Genomic DNA, 22,738 nt, shown 5'->3' on the forward strand with positions numbered 1-22,738 from the left:
CTCATAACACTACCATGACAAAGCAACTGTTAGTCAATGGGCTTCCAATTGAGGGAGTTTCCAGTATGTATTATGACTTTTTTTTTAAGTAGCAGAGCATTTCTGTATTGTTGATTTAACTATAGCACAAGCATAAGTCACATATTCAAAGGACTGAGCCCCTTTCCACCTCAGCCAAAGTCACGAATTATGTTATGAATGGCATCTTTGCATACTGCTAACACAATCGGACCTAAGCACTGGGTGTTGACTTTCATGGAATCGAATCCTTTTGAATAGTACTTTTTTTTTTTAAAAAAGCAGACTACAGAATAAAAACCAGGATCAACAAGAGTTTCTCTAAAGATGGCTTTTTTACACTTCTCCTAAAATTTGATGGTATTGCAGGGCAAGTACCACACCAGCTTAATTTAGTGAAATCATATTTCTGTGAACTGTTGATACTGTGTACATCTCCAAACAAAACATTCCCCAGAGAAAGGGAGAGAGAAAAAAACAGTAAACAGAACAGCAAGTGAAGACAAGCCAAATACATAATATGCAGTTACCTTAACTGAACCTGAACTGTGAAGTCACACTTGGTCCCCGATATGTCCCTAAATAAAATTGAAACACATTTTTCACACATTTCACATTTACATTTGTAAAGGAAATTGTACAGTAAAGTTCACAATATCCGTCATGGGTACTGCAATAAAATGATTTATACCATTTGCTTCTTGATGATCCACCAGAACCTTTGTAAACCAAACTAGTTTTTACAGAGCTATTATGATAATATTACTGGAAATAGTTTCTCTCTCTCATTAAATTTATACTTTAAAAGGTTGGGATTGAAGAGTAGTAACCTACAAATTGAAGAACAGCATTCATATTTAATTCTGTACCAGTAGACTTCACTCAACAGCTTTCCTTAGAGCCCAGAAACTATTATAATCAGCAGAGGAGATGGAAGATTGACAATATGAATACCTAATAACTACTACTTTGATGCTCAAAACTTTGGAATAAGGGACAGCTGGCTGGTAGTGTTGCATAGAAAGTTGTGAATGTCTGGGAGTGATGAAGCAGGTAACTGAATCCAGGGCAATACTGGAGCCATTTAGAACAAATAAAAGCAAAATACTGCAGATGCTGGAAATCTGAAATAAAAACAAAAAGTGCTGGAAATACTTAACAGGTCTGGCAGCATCTGTGGAGAGAGAAGCAAAGTTAACATTTCAGGTCTGTGACCTATCAGAACTGGCAAAGGTTAGAAATGTAATAGGTTTTAAGCAAATAAAGTGGATAAAGGAGAATGATGGGGTATAGATTAAATTGTCCTTGACAGAGGACAAAGGATCGGCACAACATTGTGGGCCGAAGGGCCTGTTCTGTGCTGTATGTTCTATGTTCTATGTTCTAAAGTGGGGGTAGGGCAAAAGAGAACAAATGGGACGGTGTTGATGGGACAGAGAGTCATAGAGAATAACTGATAGAGGTCACATTTGTTCTTTTTTGCCCCACCCCCATTTTATTTGCTTAAAACCTATTACATTTCTAACCTGACAGTTCTGGTGAAAGGTCACTGACCTGAAAAGTTAACTTTGCTTCTCTCTCCACAGATGCTGCCAGACCTGCTGAGTACTTCCAGCACTTTTTGGCCATTTAGAACAGTTGTGTGAACCCTAAGAAAAGATTATATCTTGAAATCACAATTAACTAACCAGTATTTTTGCGATATATGGAGACTCTTTTGCCCTTTACTTGGAATATAAAAGCAAGGAAGTACTACTGCTGTTTTACAGTGATGGTCGAGCCTCAATTGCTATATTGCGCTCAGTGCACCACTGGAGAAGCATAGAGATACCCTGGAGAAAGTCCAGTGATGATTCACCAACAATATACCTGAATGAAGGGGCTAAGCTACGTGCAGATGAACTGTGGTTAAGTTGCCTGAAGATTAAGAGCTTGAGAGACTGGAGTGTTTAAAATAACTAGACAGATAGTGAATCATTCTTTCCAGAACAAGGAAGCAAAATAATAGAATTCTAGCTAAACTGGTCCAAAGCAAATCCAGAAAAGATGTCTTCACACAAAGGTTGTAAGAATGTAGATTGTATTGTCCCAGAGGTTTATGGATTTGGGGGGTGGGGGGGGGGCGGAGGGAGAAGAGGTGCACGGACTTTATCAGCAGATTGTGTCACGAAATAAATTTTAAAACTGGCAATTTTAATTCTGAAATAGGTCTATTTATGCAAATATATTCAAACAGTTTAAATTAAAACACTAAGTATTTTACTTCAGTCTTACTGTCAATTGCATTTCAAGTTGGGTAATGATTTTTCTCCTCTTTCCTACAGCACTGAGGTCAACTGTAGACCCAGAAAGAGAGATGAGTAGTACTCAGCATCTTAACTACTTTATTGCAGAAATTAAAACAGGCCAGATGTTTTAGGTTTTGAACTGCATACGTAAAGCTACAAGACCCTTGCTTGAGCTACTCAAGTCAGTTAAGACCAAGCTATACAAAATAAAAAGACAGCTAACTACTTACATTGAGTTGCTAATCTGTTGAACTTGCTGTGGTGTCAGTGCGAATGCGAAGCAAGTCTCTTGAAACCGCTGACCATTATCTGAAGCTTAAGATAAAAGAAATCGAGTTTACAGTCAGTACATTTTTTTTTATTCGTTCATGGGATGAGTGTCACTTTGACTTTTCAAAATCTGGATATATTTTGTGATTGTGAATGAGACAAATGCAAATATGGCGATACTAGTTAGTTCAGTCAGCTGCTCCAATCTCAATGGAACAATCTCTGGCCAGTAGAATAGTCTTGAGTAATAACAACTGGCACATGAATTTGTCAAAGCAGATTTATTGGCTACAGGTTTGCCATTATTTACATGCTCAGAAATCTTTTCTCTTAGAGTAGACAGCTGTCTTTGTATATTTAAAGAATTCATCTTCCTCTGCACCCCCAATGTGAACAGGTTTGTTTAGAACACTGGTACCAAAATACTATATCGCAGAAATGCAATTATGTACAACATACTGTTTTTGGGATTCCCTTCAATCTCAACTTGCTTTCAAACCTATACTAATGGTAGAACCTGTACTTTCCCGAGTATTACATGACTCAGTCTCAAAGCAACTAGTGAAAGCTCCTTCGACAGCATCTTCCAAACCCGCAACCTCTACCACCTAGAAGGACAAGGGCAGCAGACTCATGGGAACACCACCACATGCATATTCCCTTCCAAGTCACACATCATCCTGACTTGGAACTATACCACCATTCCTTCACCGTCACCGAGTCAAAATCCTGGAACTCCCTCGCTAACAACACTGCGGGTGCACCTACACCACATGGACTGCAGTGGTTCAAGAAGGCAGCTCACCACCTTCTCATGGGCCATTAGGGATGGGCAATAAATGCTGGCTTTACCAATGGTGCGCACATCCCAAGAACGAATAAAAAAGTCTCCCCAGATAATAATCCAACTGCAGAAAGATAAAATTGCTGGATGTTCCACAGTTCTAATAAAAAAAAGCAGGATATTTTTTAAACACATTTTTTGGTGTCGAAATTCTAGTAGCAAACATTTATCAATGCCAGATCATATCTCCATAAATTTATAGGATAGCAGTTTCCATTATAGGATCAGTTATTGCAGCATCACACATTAATGAGCAGTGGACTTGGCAACTGTCTACACAGATGGTCACAAGACGCACAAAAAAAAAGGACCAAAAGCCAAATAATCCCTACATAAAAATTAAAGCATATGGAATGGATTATTAAATATCATACCATGACAATTTCTATGCTGAAATATGCATTACCCAGAGGGCATTTATAAACAGTACAAGCTTAATTATTACAGTTGATGTCATCTGTGTCCTTCATATAAGTTAGTATCCTGCAATTCTTTTGGGGGATGGATGCTTTTGTAAAGGGGAAGGAGGGTTAGTTACATTTTTGTGTTCAAGGTCAATGCCGACGAAAAGGATGCACTAGCGTTTGTTTCGTCAGTTTAATCACTCCATTAAAATAAAAGCAAAATACTGCAGATGCTGGAAATCTGAAATAAAAACAGAAAGTGCTGGAAATATTCAGCAGGTCTGGCAGCATCTGTGGACAGAGAAGCAGAGTTAACGATTCAGGTCAGTGACTCTTCATCACTCATTGCACTCTTAAGATGGGTATGGCACAGGTTAGAGTCAAGACCATTTTACTTGTTATCCAAATCCAGAAGTGAGTTTTTCCATTTCAGTCATTTATGTGACCCAAATGAGATTGTCAAGTTTTTGGCAATTTGATGCCAAGGATTCATGTACACTAGGAAGCTGAAGATGACTATTGTTGGCCAAGATTGAGCACAGTATTGTCTGTCATTGCACATAAAGATTAAAAGCAGCTTCACTCACAGAAAAACATGTTCTAATTTACTTAACACAAATGTTACAGATCTTAGCTGATTTGGCTCAGACAGCTGCCATGATGGAAGAACTACACCATTCAATTCAAATACAGCATTTCAATTTAACAGTTATTTAAATGTGCTCAGTCCCAATTACTTTTCGAGGCATTTATTAGCTCAGATGAAGGAGTTCATCTGAAGCCTTCAGAGAAATGATCAGGCCAGACTGCTTCAGGTGTGGGACAAAAAAGAAGCATTAAGTAAAGATACGCTATAATTTAGCACAATAGCCATGACTATTTGTCATCTTGTAGTCCCTCAAATAAACAGCTAAGCTTAATAATTCTACTGACATTTACTTACTGTTCCAATGCTCAATAAATTTATTTGGCAGTTTAAAGACTATGTCACAGTCTAGCAAACATTTCTCAAGTCAAGGAAGATCACGTGAGGGCACTAGAAATAACTAGCCAGAGGGGTCCTCTCAATCCCGAAGAGCCCAATAATTCATTGAAACACACAACAAAGTGACTCCCAATGAATTGCCTTGGTAGAAGCATGTATAAAGTCTCTCTCTTATAATCACCATATGCCAGCAAGGGAACCTCAATTTTGATCAACTAAAGTCTCTTTCCACTAGGGCTCCTCAAATATTTAAGTGGGAAAATGCACAATGCAGCATCAAACCACACAAACCAAAAACACCACAAGTTTTAGTCCTGATGTGTTGAGTTAGTCTCACATGACTGCCACTTATTGAAGCCTGTCAAAAAGTACTGATGTGGGGAAAGGACTTGGTTGCGTTTATTTGAGGTCCCCTTTCCTTCCCATGGTTAAACAGCCTGATGGCCTGGAGTGCCAGGTTCATACATGAAGAGTTTCCGCTGCAAAGATAAGGGAGGGATTATAGCATCTGGAACTATTCCCAAACAAGAATGACCTTCTTAGCCGAGGATGGGAGAAAAATACAGAGCATCCCTATCATATTTTTTATTCTAAAGTACATATGTAAAAAAATCCTATAATGCAGAATTGAAATATGACAACCAAATTTCAATCCCGATGATTGTCTTCTCTTTTCCTGATTTTTGTTTGCTATCTTCCATTTGGAATAGTGGTGACAGAATTAAGCAGAATGGTGGTGTAACCCCTCCACCCCCCCACCCCCAATTCAAACTGCCAAGCTGTGCATTGTCCCTACAGGGAAATACTGAATGGCAGTCAAGCACTTCCTCTCAGGGGAAGAAACAGTGACTCCTGCACTACAAACAAATTGCCGAGAGCACAGCAGCAGGCACATGAAAACAGAACACCCATTTCCACAGCTAAAGAGATATATAAAAAAAAACACATCTCAAGTTTCACATAATTAATTGTTTACTTTGGAGTGTAGTTACATGGGAAATTTTCCAAACAACAATAGAAATAAACAGTTAATTTGCTTTTAATGGTGTTACCAAAGGAATGTCAATCAGGACAATTCCCTGCTCCTCTTCAAGTGGTGTCATGGAGTCTTAAACATACACCTACATCAAGGGCACATGGCCTTGATTTAATGTCTCATACTCCTTCAGAACTGCATGGAGTGACAACCTAGTTTATACCTTTCAAGGGCTAGAATCAAATTTGAACCCACAATCTGAGACAAAAGTTCCACTCACTGCTACAAGAGGTTTTTGATGGGGGGAAGGAATAGAAACAACGGAATTTACAATGGGCATCACAATCATAACAAGCAGAAATCACCGCCATAAACAGTCTAAGATTTCTATACAGATTTCTGAAGTTAATGGCTGGGCCCTGCTTGAAATTCTAGACATAATTTGTGAAGCTAGAAGAGATTGGAAGGCACCAGTCATGCCGGTCAAATAGAAAAGGCCTTCTCACAACTAAAGCAAATATTCAAACACTTTCACAATGAACTAAATTGCAACTAGAACTTCAACCAGAAGCTGAAAACGAGTGCATTAAATGTGCAAACTCTGACTCACACGAGCAAGAATATCACTAATGTTTGAGAGATGGCATGTGTTAGGGCATCAGAAGGTCAGCATTAGACTTTGAATGGCTTTAGATTATTGCCCATTACTCAGTAAAGCACAGTTGGGAGCAGTGTGCCTCGTTCTGGGCACCCAATTATAGCAAGGATGTTACAGCCATGGAAAGGTTCAGTGCAACACAAACGATCTTGAGGGAACTTGACAGGGTGGATGCTGAAACGATGTGGGAGAGACTAGAACGAGGGGACACAGTTTAAAAATAAGGGGTTGCCCATTTAAGATGGAGATGAGGAGAAATGTTTTCTGAGGGTTGAGAGTCTTTGGAAAACTCTTCCCCAGAGAGCAGTGTAGGCAGGGTTATTGAATATTTTTAAGGCAAGGCAGGGCAGTAGAGAGTTAGCCACTATCAGATCAGCCATGATCTTATTAACTGGCAGAGAAGCCTCAAAGGGGCCGAATGGCATACTTATGCTGCTTATTCGAATGTTCCTATGCAACAATGCCAAGAATTAAAGTTTATAGTTACGAAGACTTGATGTTTTTTTCCCACTAGAACAGAGAAGGTTAGAAAGAGCTGTAAGAAAGGTTTTCAAAATTATGAAAGGTTTTAAAAGGATGAATCGTGAAAGGAAAACCTGCAAAACCAGGATGCCCACTGGAAGAATGAAGGGGCAACTTAGAAGATATCTATCTATGCAGAATATTATTAGAACATGGAATGCTTTACCACAAGTGGCTATATGATTTAAATTAGTTAAGTATTATGAAATGAACGTGGGGAAAGGGCAGAGAAATAGAATTAGCTTCGACATCTCAAGTTGAACTAGCAGCAGCACAGGCACAATGAACTGAACTGTGTGCTGTAATTGAAAAATATGCTGGTGAGAATAATCAAGATCTCAACGCTTGGCATGTTATAGAATTTCAGAACTATTAAGATTCTGTCAAAGCTCCGATAAAGTCTGATTTTATCATTTGTAAAAATTACTAGCACTTCCTAACCAAGTTGTAAACTAAGCTTTAGTGTTTGTTACGACTGAGGTGACAGGGGTGCACTGTCTGTTCCAGTTCCACTTCTCCACAGGTCACAACATATATTTAAATATTTACCCAGTTATTAATGCGGTCAATCATATACTCTACTCTTTATCCCAGAATAAAGTACACCAACCAGGTTTCTTTAATAAACAACAAAATTATCAGTTTATTATATCCATTAACGAAGCAAAGTATTAACACAGATTGAAATATCAAAGTTCCCTTTCAAAATCCCTCACGCGCTGAAAAAAATAAAGAAATTCTGTGTGCAGAGCTCTGTTACAGAAAGACGACAAAAAAAACTTTGGCCAAATACTTTCTAATTCTTGGAGAAAAAAAAAATATTGAAGGATGTCAGTTGTCCCTTTTGGTCTGGCGTCTGGGTAAACAGTGATGGGTCATTGGGATCTTTTCAGAAGCAGTTCGTTCTGGAGATGGCGAGAAATAGTCTGGTAGGCTTTCCAGGATAAATGCGGCATCAGGGGCTTCTGCTATCACATTCTGGTTTTGCAGGGTTTTTTTGTACAAAGACAGGAGGAAAGAGGAGGTGACACACTGGACCTCTCAGGATCTCAGAGAGGTGCAGGAAAGATGAGCTGGGATTTCTTTCTTGGCAGGTTGATCATCAACTGCTTTTCGAACACTGTCCACACCCCAACTGAGCCAAAACAATATCTCAGAAGCGAAACCACAAACAGCCAGTCAGAACCTCCTAACCCTCATAAATTTTGACATGTCACTTCTCTAAACATCTTCCCCAGGTCACCAAGGCTTCAGTTGTTTATTGAGCCTAAGGCAGGTGACATCTAGTAAAGGTTGTTTTCAAACACAGTGACCTTTCACTGAACTGTCAACAACAAATCAAAGTCCAGCATCTATGAAATTTTCAGCCTTCCAAAAACGACGCCATTTCCACCATTTAAATACAAGTCCTCAAAAAATTTGACAGAAAATGGAAGCACTTTCGTAACATATTCAAGACCTAAATTGTAGCCGGTGTACTTGAACAAATATACAATACAATGAATATATAGCCTTTCACTAATTTTCACCTTAGTTATACTGGTCTATGTAAAGAGTAATAAAAACAAAACAAATTTCTGGTAATTCTGTTGAAGGGTCCCAAAAGTTAACCAATTTTATCTTTTTAGCTGCTGGCTGTATATTTCCAGCCTTTTCAGGGTTTCTGTATTTAGCTCATCCTCCTAATTGTGAATTTTTGGAATTTATTGCAAAAAAAGACAAGTAAACAACTAGTATTTTAATTTCTATGCTTATGTTAACATTTTTACTGCATAACCTGGACTTCTAGTCTTTTGCTGAAGAAAATAAGCAACTTGTAAAGCAATTTTAACGTTTCACATACACGACGTAATACAAAGAACACTATATAGCTTAGGGTTCCCAGAGGTATGGTGACGAAAAAGCTCATTAGAAAAAGTCCTAGTTGCATCCAAGATGGATATTAAATTGGGAAAAACAATATACAATTACATATTTTGGGAGGGGTGTCCCCAACATGTTTGAGACATTTCCCTACTTCCTTTAAGGATCCTACAAGCAATTATTTAGGATGGCTCAACCCAGTTTCTAGGAGCCAATGGTCCACAGCACAAAATAATCGTACCTCACCATCTGGCAATTTCAGAGAAGCCACTGGATGGCTGGCATTGGAAATTGAAAAATGCAGTGGTTGCTTTTCAACGGTTATTGGGGTGCTTTGCTCTACACACAGCCATTCTAAAACTAACTTGATACTGGTTCTTCGTGTCAATGATGGGAAAACATTCCTTTCTGCAGCACACTCAGCTCAATAAACACAATACAAACTGCAGCACTATGTTCTTTAGATACCCACGTTCACTTTTTTTTCTTCCCCTGATCAATTTGAATTCTTTATCTAGCACTTGATGTGCTTGGAGCAAGACCCTACTGAAAGCTCGGTTCAAACTAATTTGCCTCCCATATTGCCCAATTTAAATTCCCTGCTAAATTAGAAACAACACAATGACAATGAAAATAACTGCATTTTCAGAGTCTTGCGATAATGCAATTACTGCAAAACTGGCATAACAAAAATATTGATATTGGGTTGGATTTTGTGGTAGAAATAAAGCACTGGAATTCCGACAGCAACTTCCAGGACCACACAAGTGTAGTTAACCGGAGAAATCCGTCTATTCCTGTCCAAGACGTCCTGCTCCTCCAAAAGTTGCACTATAAATGGTATCTTGCCGTATTGAACGGCGTGAAACAGCTGTACTTAGTTGAGAGATAGGAATTAAACTTGCCAGAAAATGCTCGGGCTTGCTCATTCCTGTTTAATTACTCTTTAAAGACATGGCAAATCTTAATTACTGCTAAACAATCTCTCTGGCACAAGCATGGAATCTCATTCAGATTTAAATTATTGGAGATTTTTAAAAAAAAATTCAATTAAAAAAACTTTTCCTTTCTTGTCCTTCTCTCTGAATCCAATCTTTCTTTCCCTCTCTAGTTTGCTTTCTGTACCCGTTTTAACATTAAATTTAATATTCTAATTGACACTTCCTGTTTCAGACTCTTCATTGCTCATTAACGATTCTTCAATCTGGTTAGTTTAGGAGATATACAGTTGCTTGTCATATTCACAGGTCCTAGATGCTCTGTGGAGGATGTTGCACTTTTTGCCTCTCCAATGTACAATCAGATTCAATGCAAAATCCCACAGAAAGTCTGTGGGTGAGTACAAATGCAATGAACGGCTGGTGCTGTTTGTTTGCCAATGAGAGCAAAACCCAATTTATTGCAATGGCCCAGAAATTGGAGTCAAGGGCTGCTTCTGGTCAGAAACAACTATTGCATACTCAATTCTGTTACATCTTCCAGTGTTTAAAAAATATATTAACTGGAAACAGTATTTCTCACTTTACTTCAGCCTCTGCTTTGTGATTCCCACAGGTAATTCGTTCCACTCCTCTTTCAAAGGCACCAATACCTACTTGGATGGAATTTCAGCAGCAACTCTCCTGTACCTTGGACAAACTGCCATTCTTCATGTGGGACCCAAGACAATGAATATTAAATTACTTGACCAAGAAAGCATCAGTTAGGTGGGATACTGCGCTCTCCCAACATCCATTTTCCTTTAACCATTGCTGGAGAGTGACCAGAAATGCAAACCTTAATTCATGTTCCTGACCAATGGCACCAATGGCAAATTTGGAAAGTCGTGCCAAGGTGCTTGATAGACCACACCTGGCAGATGTATTTTTTCCACAAAGCCATTAGAGGAGTTATACACTCTTCATTCTATCAGCCATTGATGTTATTCAATGAAGATTTATTGTCCAAGTAAACAAGGAAGCCAATAAAGCTAATGCCCTCTCACATTTGATGTTTTGATCCAAGGATACAAAACAGCATGTGTAACATAGAAAACAAAGAATCAAAACTCATTTCTAACACTGCCCCCTTTGGCTCACTGAGGAAAATCATGATTTTACAGCAACCTCTGTACAAGGTGTACCCCTATTTTGTTAGTTCATATAGATGCAAAGGAAGAGACCATCAGGCCCAAACGAGTTGTACCTTTTCATAGAACTCCACAACCTACCAATCATATCCTTCAATCCTAGCTTTCTCCAGAAATATTTCCAATTATCTTAAACTTTTTTCTTTTGACCACTTCAAAGTAGTTTCTGGTAATATATTCTACAATTTTGTTCATCCTTAGTGTAAAAATAATTCCATCTGACTTAATTTCCTACTTTTTAAACTTTAATGCAGCTTCAACTTCTGCTACACAACAGCCTGAGAAGCAGCCCCAACCCCACCCATGATACTTTAAATTATCTGGCAACAGTGTCAACCAATATGAACATGAGTATGCAGGACTTTCTCTCTCCTTCTCCCCTCATCTCCAGAAACCAAGATGGCACAGTGGGGCGGCACAGTGGCGCAGTGGTTAGCACCGCAGCCTCACAGCTCCAGCGACCCGGGTTCAATTCTGGGTACTGCCTGCGTGGAGTTTGCAAGTTCTCCCTGTGTCTGCGTGGGTTTCCTCCGGGTGCTCCGGTTTCCTCCCACATACCAAAAGACTTGCAGGTTGATAGGTAAATTGGCCATTAGCAATTGCCCCTAGTATAGGTAGGTGGTAGGGAAATATAGGGACAGGTGGGGATGTGGTAGGAATATGGAATTAGTGTAGGATTAGTATAAATGGGTGGTTGATGGTCGGCACAGACTCGGTGGGCCGAAGGGCCTGTTTCAGTGCTGTATCTCTAAACTGAACTAAACCAGTTTTCTTTCACCACCCTCCCCCAATCCACGTTGCTCCCAAGTCAAACAGTTATGCCAAGAATTCTGGAAGTATCAATACACTCCTCTTGCAAGCATCGATCAAATTGTGCAGTCACTCTGTAAAATATGTCAGCACATTTGAGAATTCAAATAAAAATATTTCCACTCTCCATAATCATGAGCAGGTAGTTACTGTTTCTTCAAACAAATCAACAGAACTTCAGCATTGTATTTTATTTACACAATAAAAAAAAACAAAGAGCACCTATATAAAGTTTTTGTGGCCTGATTCAAAAGAAAATTAGGGCAAAGTGCTAAGCATTTCCTTTACAGGGTGGAGTACACTGTAACCAAACCCCATTTCCAAGGCATCAGAAAGTCTTTAAACTACAGTGGAGGCCAACTTATTACTGCCCATCCTAGACAAGTTACATGTATCATAATACATTTCTGCTGGGAAACCATCTGTAGCTGATAAATGAGGATTAAATAATAGTTTTTGTGAACAGATTTCGCTTCAATATAAATCACCAAAACGTGAATTAAAAATTCCATGTTCTCTATTTAACTTGTATATCTCTGCCGACCCTCTCTAGTTTTTGAAGGCACTGACGAAATGGAGTACATCTCCATAGATACCAGCAGCTCTCTGGCTCCTCACCCAAGTGACCATCCTTCATATGCATGACTGGAGTATGTCGGACTGTTTTGCTGGATTGCATCACTGCCAGCTACAACGTTTCCAGGCAGTATTCACACACATGCACTTTCCAGCAGCAATCTGCAAGGCTAGTGCAACACAAGGCACAGACTACCCACTAGGCTAGCAAGGAGCTCTCATTTTCTCTTTCGTATGCTGAAGAATGACAACTGCTGACAAGAGTGTGTGTGGGGTTTGGGTTTGGCTCCCATAGGAACAGTAATAGGTGTAGACCATTCAGCCATAGTAAAACAGTTTGCCGACATTCCACTACACAAGGAAAATAGCCATTTTGAGGAACCAAAGGGCAGGCTGTGTCGGTTTACCTTAATTCCCAGTATGTCAGCGTCTTTAGGAGGTGGAAAATATTAGCCGGGGGGATGAAACCCGACCTTTGGAACAAAATTGCACAACAGAACACCAAGCTTTTGTTCAAATCCGAAATATGCATATCTAACTCGAAGGTTATAATCGAACATCTTTTGTTTTAAGTTATGCTTTCACACGATCAAAAACCTTTGAGACAAAGATCCGCTACAAGAACTCAAAAGCAAACTCAAAAGACAGATCGTTGTTGTAAATATCAAAGTGATTTCTTCAAGTGCCGTACATTTTCAGTGAACAAGCTGGCAGGATTCCACGCAGAAACATGGAGACAAAGTTTCAAGTTATGCTGATAGCAACATACTTCGCAATCTACCCATCCGCTATAAATAACTTGGGTGTTTAGTATCTTAACTCTCAAGACTCATCGCAACCAGGAGTGCCATGCTCCCAGAGAGCAGAGTCCTTGAAGTGCACTCGTGACTTCTGTACTCTCAAAATATCTGACTACAAATGAATAAAATGCAGCAAGGTGGCACTTAGCTACACACAGGAACTGAGGCAAGTGCTTCTACATATTATAAAACTGAAATTTTCTAAAACATACTAAAGAGCCATAGTTGATAAAATACAAAGTGCCTTCTCCCCAAAGTACACAACTGATAAAGCCTCGATAAGCACTGCAGTACATAACCAACAATTTAATACAAGATTTTCCCACTGCAGTCAGCATATTCTAATTAGTTTGGATCGATGCAAAGGCTTATATAGTTCAAAAAATATAAACACATCTACCAAAGTACCCATTTCCGGTAAACTCTGAAGTACTGTCGACATTACAGTTCAACATGGAAAGCACCCTCAAGGCAGGGAGCTGAAATCCTAAACTGCTGTGGAAAGTAACCAGTAACTAAACGTAGCAACCTGATTAATTTACACTCCTCCATAGTTAAAGATGACAGTGTTAAAACAACACTGCTGATCAAGACTCAATTATTGTGAGAAATGAGAAAGGAGGGCAGAATGATTTGAAAACCAGGAACTTCAACTCTCAACAAGCTTGTTTGAGAAGAGAGCTTATGGCTGGGGCAGGAAACAGAAGAGAGAAGTACAGAAGTGGGAAAAATGCATCACAAGAAAATTAACAACATTTGGCTTCATATTTTCTAATTTTACAATGAAACACTAACGTTGATCTTGACTACAAGTACATACTAGTATGTGAAAACTAATGTAAAAGAGGTAAACGTGCAGCCAACACTGATAAATCCATCGAGCGAGACTGGATAATTTTGCAATGGAATGTTGGGCAATTTGGAAGACAGAATAAACAACACTGAAACAATGACAGAGTGGTATCTATGGTTACAAGACTGCAAGAAACAAGGCATGCATGCCATGTGACAAGCTCTATACCTGGAAAGATTGAACACATTGAAGCTTATTGGGATTGTGTACAATAAGCACAAAATGCTGGAATGACAAGCGGTTAGCTATAACAGATGGCAAAGCTGAAGCATCTATTACTGCCCCGGTTGTGATGGCCGAAAGATGTATTGATTATGCAACTTCCCAGCTAACAGCGACTGTTCACACTTTGGCATCCTACATTACAGGGCATTATTCTTCAGATTTATAAAAATATGCAGTTCTATCTTTATAAGAACACAAGAAATAGGAGTAGGTCATTCGGCCCTTCAAGCCTGCTCCGCTGTTCAATAAGATCATGGTTGAACTGCTACATCAACTCCATCTTCTTGCACTATTCCCATATCCCTTGATTCCCTTAGCATCCAAAAATCTATCAATCGCTGTCTTGAACATACTCAATGAATGAGCACCCTGGCTGCCTGGATAGAGGATTCCAAAGATTCAAAATCCTTCGAGTGAAAATATTTCTCATCTCAGTCCTAAATAAGTGACCCCTTATTGAGATTTTGACCCACTAGTTCTAGACCCCCCTCCATCCAGGGGAAACAACCTACCCTTTCAAGCCCCTGAAGAATTTTATACGTTTCCAATAAAATCACCTCTCATTCTTCTAAGTTTAACTTTTATTTCCAAAATGTAACTTCAAATGGGCATTAAATTCATTGCCGAGGTCTCAAAGGCCATTAACTTGTTTTAACATAGTAAAATATCCCAAGGTAATTCACAGAAATGTAATCAAAAATAAAACAAATGCCAAGCCAATAAGGAGTTATTGGGAGGAGAGACCAAAAGCTTGGTTAAAGAGATGGGTTGCAAGGAGGGTCTTAAGGGAGGAAAGGCTTAGGGATGGAATTTCAGAGTATGTGGCCTACGCAGCTAAAGGCACATCCACCAATAGTGGGATTAAGGGAGGGAGAGAGGGATGCACATCAGGTCAAGTAGGGGAGGAAGTTGGGATTGTAAGGCTGGAGGAGTTTAGAGCTAGGGAGGAGCGAGGCCATGAAGGAATTTAAACACAAGCACGAGAATTTAAAAACTGAGGCACGGGAGCACAGCCCAATGTATGTCAGCAAGGACAGGAATGATTGATAAGTGGGACTTGCTGCAGGATAGGATAGGGCAGCAAAGTTTTAAATGAACTGAAAATCACTAGCCTGGAGGATGGGAGGAAATCTAGGAGATGACTGGAATATTTGAGTTTGAAAATGGAAAAGGCATATTGAGGATTTTAGCAAGTCCAGGCAGAGGCATGCAATGTTACAGCAGTGCCAATAGCATTTTCCTGATGCAGAAAACATGGGCTCAGAAACACAGTTCATGGTCAGAAAGGACATTGAGGACGTTGTCATGAAAACCCTACATGCCAAACGGGAAATATTAATTTCATCAGTTGGAACCTTGCCTGAGACTTTTACTGGAAATTCTTACAAATAACCTTTTTAAAACGTACACTGGCAGCCAAGATGGCCACTGCAATTTAAATTTGAAACATCAAAAGACCAGACTGGAGGCAACACAACTGACTCAACCTAGCCAGAACAATGGGGTGCTCTCTGATTAAATTACCTGAAATGGCCTCATCAGTACAGTCGTCAAGGGCCATCAACACCCATTGACTTTGAAAGTGCCAACCCCCCACCAAGTGTGACTGGACAGCTTGAGGAGTAGAGCCTTGAATATCAGAAAAGATTCTGGAAGGACCTCATTAAAACACGAAGAGGTTTGGTAATATCACGTGTCTGCTTGTGAAGCTCTGGAGACACTAAGCTTTTTCAGACAGAAAGCAGAGAACAGTAACAAAAAGCTATCAAGGAGGCAGCTCTCTCTCTCCAGTCCAGACCGCCACTGGCAACAACCAGGGGACAAGGATCAAATCCCCTCTTCTGCTTTCAGGAGCCATGAGAAGCAAGCCTGCAACTGTGCATGTGGCCCAGCGAGGACCTCAGGACTACAATTACAACTGAGAACTCTGGGACTGATTTACCATTTAAATTCCCATTTATTCTGGACTCTATTCCAACCACCAAAATCTATTTAGCCCTCTGTAATCTATTTGTGTGGGTGTGAGACAGTCTCAGGTGAATGTGTGCTTAAATGCATAGCGTATTTTTAGTCATTTTAACCGCTTTAGAATGTTAAGAACAATAAACTTACATCTTTTTTGTTTAAACTCAAGGAAACCTGTCTGATTGGTTCTTTGGCAATTATACTACAGGAACAGGAGCAAGCACTCACTGAGGTGGTAAGTTTAATCACTGGGTTAAAAAGGATAAACCCCGTGCAGTCAAGCCAGAGAAGGGGTGAAAAGGGGAGCCCGAGACCCCTTCCTCAAATGGCCGTAAACAGTGTGAACAGCCTGACTCAGCCATAGACAGTGGCCGGCAAGGTGGAAGGAATCAGCGGCAATGATATGGAGTTTGTGGCAGGGGCCTAAGTTTTCCTAGTGTTTAACTGTAGGAAATGGTTTAAAGACAGGATATCGTAGAAACATTCTGACAAGAGGCAGCGGAAGGGTTGAGACAGGTGGTAACAACGTGACAGGAGCAGAAACCTGATTAGAGACATTTAAAATTGAGTTGTGGGAAAGAGGACATATTCTATGACTTTGAACAGGAAAGGGAAGTTGGAGATGCAAGGACCGAGAGGTCCAGGATGTGTTTTTTTTTTGTCTTTTTTTTTTAAAGGAGGATGGGGCGATGCAGCCATTTTGAAAGTGAAGGGACAGTACTCAAGGACAGGGAACTATTTACAATATCAGCTACTATGAAGGCCAGGAAGAGAAGCTTGGGAGGGAGCATTTTGACTGACAGCAATCGTCATTGAATTCTTTGAAGTAGTAGAAGAGAGACGAGATAAGGGTAGTACAGTAGATGTAGATTTCCAAAAGGTTTTCTATAAGGTACCATATAATAGACTAATGAATAAGGTCAGAGCATGTGGAGTCAGAGGACAAGTAGCAGAATGGACAGATGGTTGGCTGAAAGTCAAAGCAGAGAGTAGGGAAAAAGGGTAGATTAGATTAGATTAGAGATACAGCACTGAAACAGGCCCTTCGGCCCACCGAGTCCGTGCCGAACATCAACCACCCATTTTTTATACTAATCCTACACTAATCCCATATTCCCAACAAACATCCCCACCTATCCCTATATTTCCCTACCACCTACCTATACTAGCGACAATTTATAATGGCCAATTTACCTATTAACCTGCAAGTCTTTTGGCTTGTGGGAGGAAACCGGAGCACCCGGAGAAAACCCACGCAGACACAGGGAGAACTTGCAAACTCCACACAGGCAGTACCCGGAATCGAACCCGGGTCCCTGGAGCTGTGAGGCTGCGGTGCTAACCACTGCGCCACTGTGCCGCTGGTAGTTATTCAGAATGGCAGAAGATGGGAAGTGAAGTCCCACAAGTGGGACCACTGTTGGTCACAATTTATATTAATGATTTAGACTTTGGTATCAAAAACAATTTTTAAATTAGTAGACGACACAAAACTGGGAGGGATAGTCACCGAGAAGGACTGCAACAAATTACAAGACGGCGTAAAAAACATGTAGAATGGACATACAACTGGCAAATGAGTTTCAACATAGATATACGAGAGGTTTTACATTTTGGTAAGACAAATAAAGAGGTCACATATTACCTGAAAAATAAGATTCTAAATGGGGTAGAGGAGCAAAGGGATCTGAGAATACAATACACAAATCATTACAAGTTGCACAACAGGTCAATAAGGCCATAACAAAGGCAAACCAAGCACTAGAGTCTATTTCTAAAAGGACAGACTGAAAAAGAGAGAAAATATGCTAACCATCCATCGAACCTTGGTTAGATCACACGGAGTACTGTGTGCAGTTCTGGTCGCCACATTATAAAACCGATAGAAGCACTGGAGAGGATCCAAAAAAGATTTGCAAGGATGATACCAGAACTATGAGGTTATACCCATCAGGAAAGGATGAACAGGCTGGGTGACTTTTCTCTTTGATCAGTTCACAGGTATTTAAAAATATGAAAGGTTTTGATAGTACACAGAGTCAGTACTTCCACTTGTGGGAAAGAGCAAAACTAGAGGTTATCAATATCAGATGGTCACCAAGAAATCAAACAGGGAACTCAGAAGAAACCTCTTTATCCAGGGAATGCTCAGAATGTGGAACTCCCTACCACAGGGAATAGTTGAGGTGAATAGCATAGACACATTTAATGAGAAGCTGGATAAACATATATGAGGGAGAAGGAAATAGAGAGTTACACTGATATAGTCAGATGAAGGAGGATGCGAGAAGGCTCAAATTGAGCATAAATGCCGGCACAGACTTGTTGGCGTAATAGCTTGCTTCTGTGCTATATATTCTAAGACTAGGTTCCATCAAGACAACACCCAAAGCACTGGTTTTCATCAGGTAGCAGACAGTTGAAAAGCTTAGACTATTCAAACCAGCTGATGGATGCCTGAACAGAGGTTGAGAGCATAAATACTAACTTAAGCCATGAGCAGGACTCTAACCTCTTCCAGATACAAAATAGTAAAACTGGATAGAAACCCATTATGAAGTGTTGGCTTCGAATAAAGCTATAAGATATAAATAAGGAGTTTTCCTATTCGGAGATAGATACACTTCAAAACATACTTCCAATACTTTGACGAGCATTATCGGGTGACTTTAATCAGAATGTATGCCGTATTTTGGACAGACCTGGAGAAGGGATAAGAATATGCGTAGTATAAAATTAAACAAAAACTGAAAATAGATATTTAATAAAGCAGATAACTGTAAATTATAAATAAAAGTGCTTGACCATAGCATGTTTAATACACGCACTCAGGTAGACATTAGGTCATCTTCCAAAATTAGTTAAGTGGAAACTAGGTATGGAAATCTTCCAATATCTTCATACAGCAAAGGAGTTAGAATGGTTACTAAATGTAAAGATAGCCAGTGAAGCCGATAAATCAGTTTTCATTTGATCAAGCCACTTATTATACCTTTATAAAAAGCACAGCAGCACACCTAACCTAAAAGCAAGTTTGTGTGAAATTTTCAGATTTTTCAAGTATTGCAAAATATTGTATTAGCAAGTTACAGAAATGCACCAAATTGTGAAAGGGAAACAGTGCCTAGCTGCATGGTATTGAAAAATCATGTAAAGATCAAACTAGATTTGGGAATAAATGACAAGCTAACATAGTACTTCCTGAAACTTTATCTGTTCACAACTGTTGAATCCAAGCCATCTCCCTTTGAGCTGAAGAATAAGATTGATAAGTTTTGTTTGGGAAGGGGTGCAGGTAGGAAGGTGCAACAGGATTATGGTAAGCTTACTGTATCAGATTGCCTGATGCATTGCAAATTCTCCTCCTTTATCCACTGTGCCCCCAAAAATATGAAAAGCCATAGCTTCCAATATTGTCCCATTCTAGAGTTAGCACACTCTTCAAAACACAATGTAAAGAGTCCAATGAAAATGCAGGCCCATCTCCCAGGTTGCGAAAGCATGTCATGCTTCTTCCTCAAACAGCCATCTGAATTCAATTCAATGTATAATTAGCATAAAAGAAAAATTAGCATTAAAATAGGTGTCAAAATTGGTCACTGTTCTTGGCGTGAGCTTAAAAGTGATGTAAAATTGAATTCATCACTTCCATTAACATACAGTTGATGTTGGAGAAACTATTTCAACTAAATATGAACACTCACTCATATTGTAAAATAATCTGACATTTATGATTCAAAGAAATTTTATTTCAGCTATTCATAGAGCAAGCCATGACAGATATAACCTAAATTTAGAGTAAACTTATAAAGTATTCCCAAATAAAATAAAATTGGTTTGTTAAATAGTGTTTCTCATTTTAACCACAAGTGCTATAGTCATGGCAACAGAACAAGACTATTTTGGGTATTTGTTTCTTACCTAAACTAGTTGGTTTGATCAGTTCATCAAGAATGTCATAAAAGGGCAGTTTTTGCAGTTTTACATCCGGGTGGACAGGATGGAGCGATGATGTCAGGTGTGGCAGGTCTAGTTCATGTTTAGGTCCCAACAGGGAAACAGCAAGCAGCGGGGATGTTGTTGCATGCCCATCATAGGAGAGCTGTGGGATAGCAGCTGGCGACAGTGGCGTAGTCATGGAAGTTGAGGTTGTATGGACAGAAGAAAGGGTCAGGTCAGCAGGGGTCACAATCTTCTGTGGGAACCTCCGCCTATATAGTTCCTTAATTTTCATCTGAACAGCTGGGCTGCAGCCAGCTTTCAACAAATGCAGTGCCTTTGTCAGGAGTTCGTGTTTACGACCGTGTTTGTTCCGTCCAGCATAGCCCAATAACACTTGGAGCTCCGACACTCTAAGGCTCATAACCATTTGCTTTAAAAAAAAAAGGGAGGGGAAAAAGGAGAGAGAGAAAATCATTAATAGGAAAATGCTCTGTCTTGTGATGAATTAACGCAAAGACTAATGAGGGCTTATATCACAAAATTACAACATCTCATGCATCCCATTACAAACCAAATTGAAGATTTCAAATTAGGGCCCAGTCCAAACAACGGTTAACACATTAACCAGCATCCAATAAATTAAACCAAGCCTAACCTGGAAGCAGCAAACATCATTTAAGTACTTTTTTTAAAAAATGAATTGCGAAAAGTTTACTCTTTCCTGGGTTTTAGTACATTACATTCACGTTACAAGGTATTTGCAGATGTAAATACTAAGAGTCTTCATCATAGATAAGAAATGCCGTTGGCCAATCTGATCTGACTCTTCCAGAATATCAACCCAACTATATGTTCATTTAGCTTGCATTATCACATTATCAGATAGTCTATGCTGCAATTCAAATATCAACATTGGAATCTTGGTTATAGTTGGATATCAATGTAGAAATTACCCAACTGCACAACCAAATTTTACAAGTCTGCCAGATTAAACTGCTATATAGCTTATAGCTTTAGATGCAGGACTCAACATATTTTCTTTTCTTTTGGATTAGGAGAAATGATCCTATTTGTAGGTTATACAACAGAATACGATTCTACTTTTTTCTACTTTTCCTTTCCAAACTATTTCCATGAATTGATTTTTGAAAAATCTTTTAAATAAACCATGATTTGGTATCTGTAAGAAAGTGTGCACTTGCCTGTTTCCAGGTGTGCAGTGGCAGCAACTTCTACAGGTTTACCTAAATACACCATTCAAAAGCTGCTGTTTAGTTAAACAGGAGAAATATAGCATGGAATTGTCAGTATTGTTAGAACACTAAAATAAAAACAAGAAATGCTGGAAATGCTCAGCAGGTCTGGCATCATCTGTGGAGAGGGGAAGCAGAACTCTGCTTCTCTCTCCACTGATGCTGTCAAACCTGCTGAGTATTTCCAGCATTTCTTGTTTTTATTTCAGATTTCCAGCATCCACAGTATTTTGCTTTTATTTTGTTAGAACACTAATTGGGTTATTTCCTTTCATAGGCGACATGACAGGCAACAGAAAGGTTCAGTACAATGGTGAACTACTTTTAAAGAGGATACATGATAAATCTGCAGCATCTCTGCACGTTCAATAGATCTTACACCATTAGATCTAGTGGAACGACTTTGCTCATAGAAATGTATGCAACTTGTAGCAGTTATCAGTTACGAAGGCTGCATAACACATTTTACCCAACACTGCCATTTGTCTGCTGTGTACTATGAACCAATTCCAAACTCTGACACTGTGCACACACACTTTGATATGGTTGCCAAAACAAATTCAATTTCCTGAATGATTTTTAGCATCATAAGCCTCAAAATACACTCAAGTTCAGAATATCATTAGCATAAAAAACATGGATTCCCCATTAATTTTAAAATATAATGTATACATATTAAAAATGGTGCCAATTTTGAGCTAGATTTGCTGTTGTTACTTTCTTGCAATCCATTAGCCAATTGTAATCGTTCCCAATTGTTCAATGTCTGACAGTCTAAGTGGATTTCAGGTGAAGCAGGTATTCAGCAAGTTGGAGTTTATGATGCGATGTGTGCAATTATTCATAAAGCCAAACCTGTCAGACTCAAAATCATAATGAACCTCAATGTTTAATACTGTACACCTTTCTTTGCTATGTCAGAAATCCCTAGTTTCAGTCAGTATTTCTAGGGAAATTGCTGTTGCTGCAAAGTGACGTCCTGCTGTGACATCACTGACCTGTGATGTAGCAAAACAATTGTCTTTTTCAACATCTGTATCTTTTTGCAGAGACGGAGATAGACAAAGTGGCACAGCAGCACATCGGGACATAAAAGGTGACAACTTCGAGAAAGGCTCAGAGAGAAGTGCAACCCATCTCAGCCTTAGAGCCCCATCAAATGCCACCGGAGATGCACTGGTTCCAATTTCAATCATTTACTGAAGACAAAAAAGATAGGTCTGAAGATGTTTTTACCTTTCCAGTTAGTATTTCAGATAGCACCTACATTTTCCAAATATATTATAACACAGCTTCATTTTACACCAAAGAACAGAAAAGGAAGAACACAAAAACCACTAGTCTGGTTCATGGACAAA

The 22,738-nt window shown here is 39.4% G+C and overlaps 1 protein-coding gene across 5 annotated transcripts in view; it reads right to left on the reverse strand.

Moving 5' to 3' along the window:
• pias1b (protein inhibitor of activated STAT, 1b) overlaps positions 1-22,738 on the reverse strand; it is a 146,219-nt gene that overhangs the window by 46,287 nt on the left and 77,194 nt on the right. For all 5 annotated transcript variants that reach the window (XM_068018138.1, XM_068018139.1, XM_068018141.1 and 2 more), the window contains 3 exons: positions 20,107-20,557; positions 2,537-2,621; positions 549-596 (listed from right to left, as the gene is read on the reverse strand). In XM_068018138.1, the coding sequence (XP_067874239.1) occupies positions 549-596; positions 2,537-2,621; positions 20,107-20,557 (584 nt within the window). The remainder of the gene's footprint in view (positions 1-548; positions 597-2,536; positions 2,622-20,106; positions 20,558-22,738) is intronic.

The sequence above is a fragment of the Heterodontus francisci genome, chromosome 38 (genome assembly GCF_036365525.1).
Source record: "Heterodontus francisci isolate sHetFra1 chromosome 38, sHetFra1.hap1, whole genome shotgun sequence".
Classification (NCBI taxonomy): Eukaryota; Metazoa; Chordata; class Chondrichthyes; order Heterodontiformes; family Heterodontidae; genus Heterodontus; species Heterodontus francisci.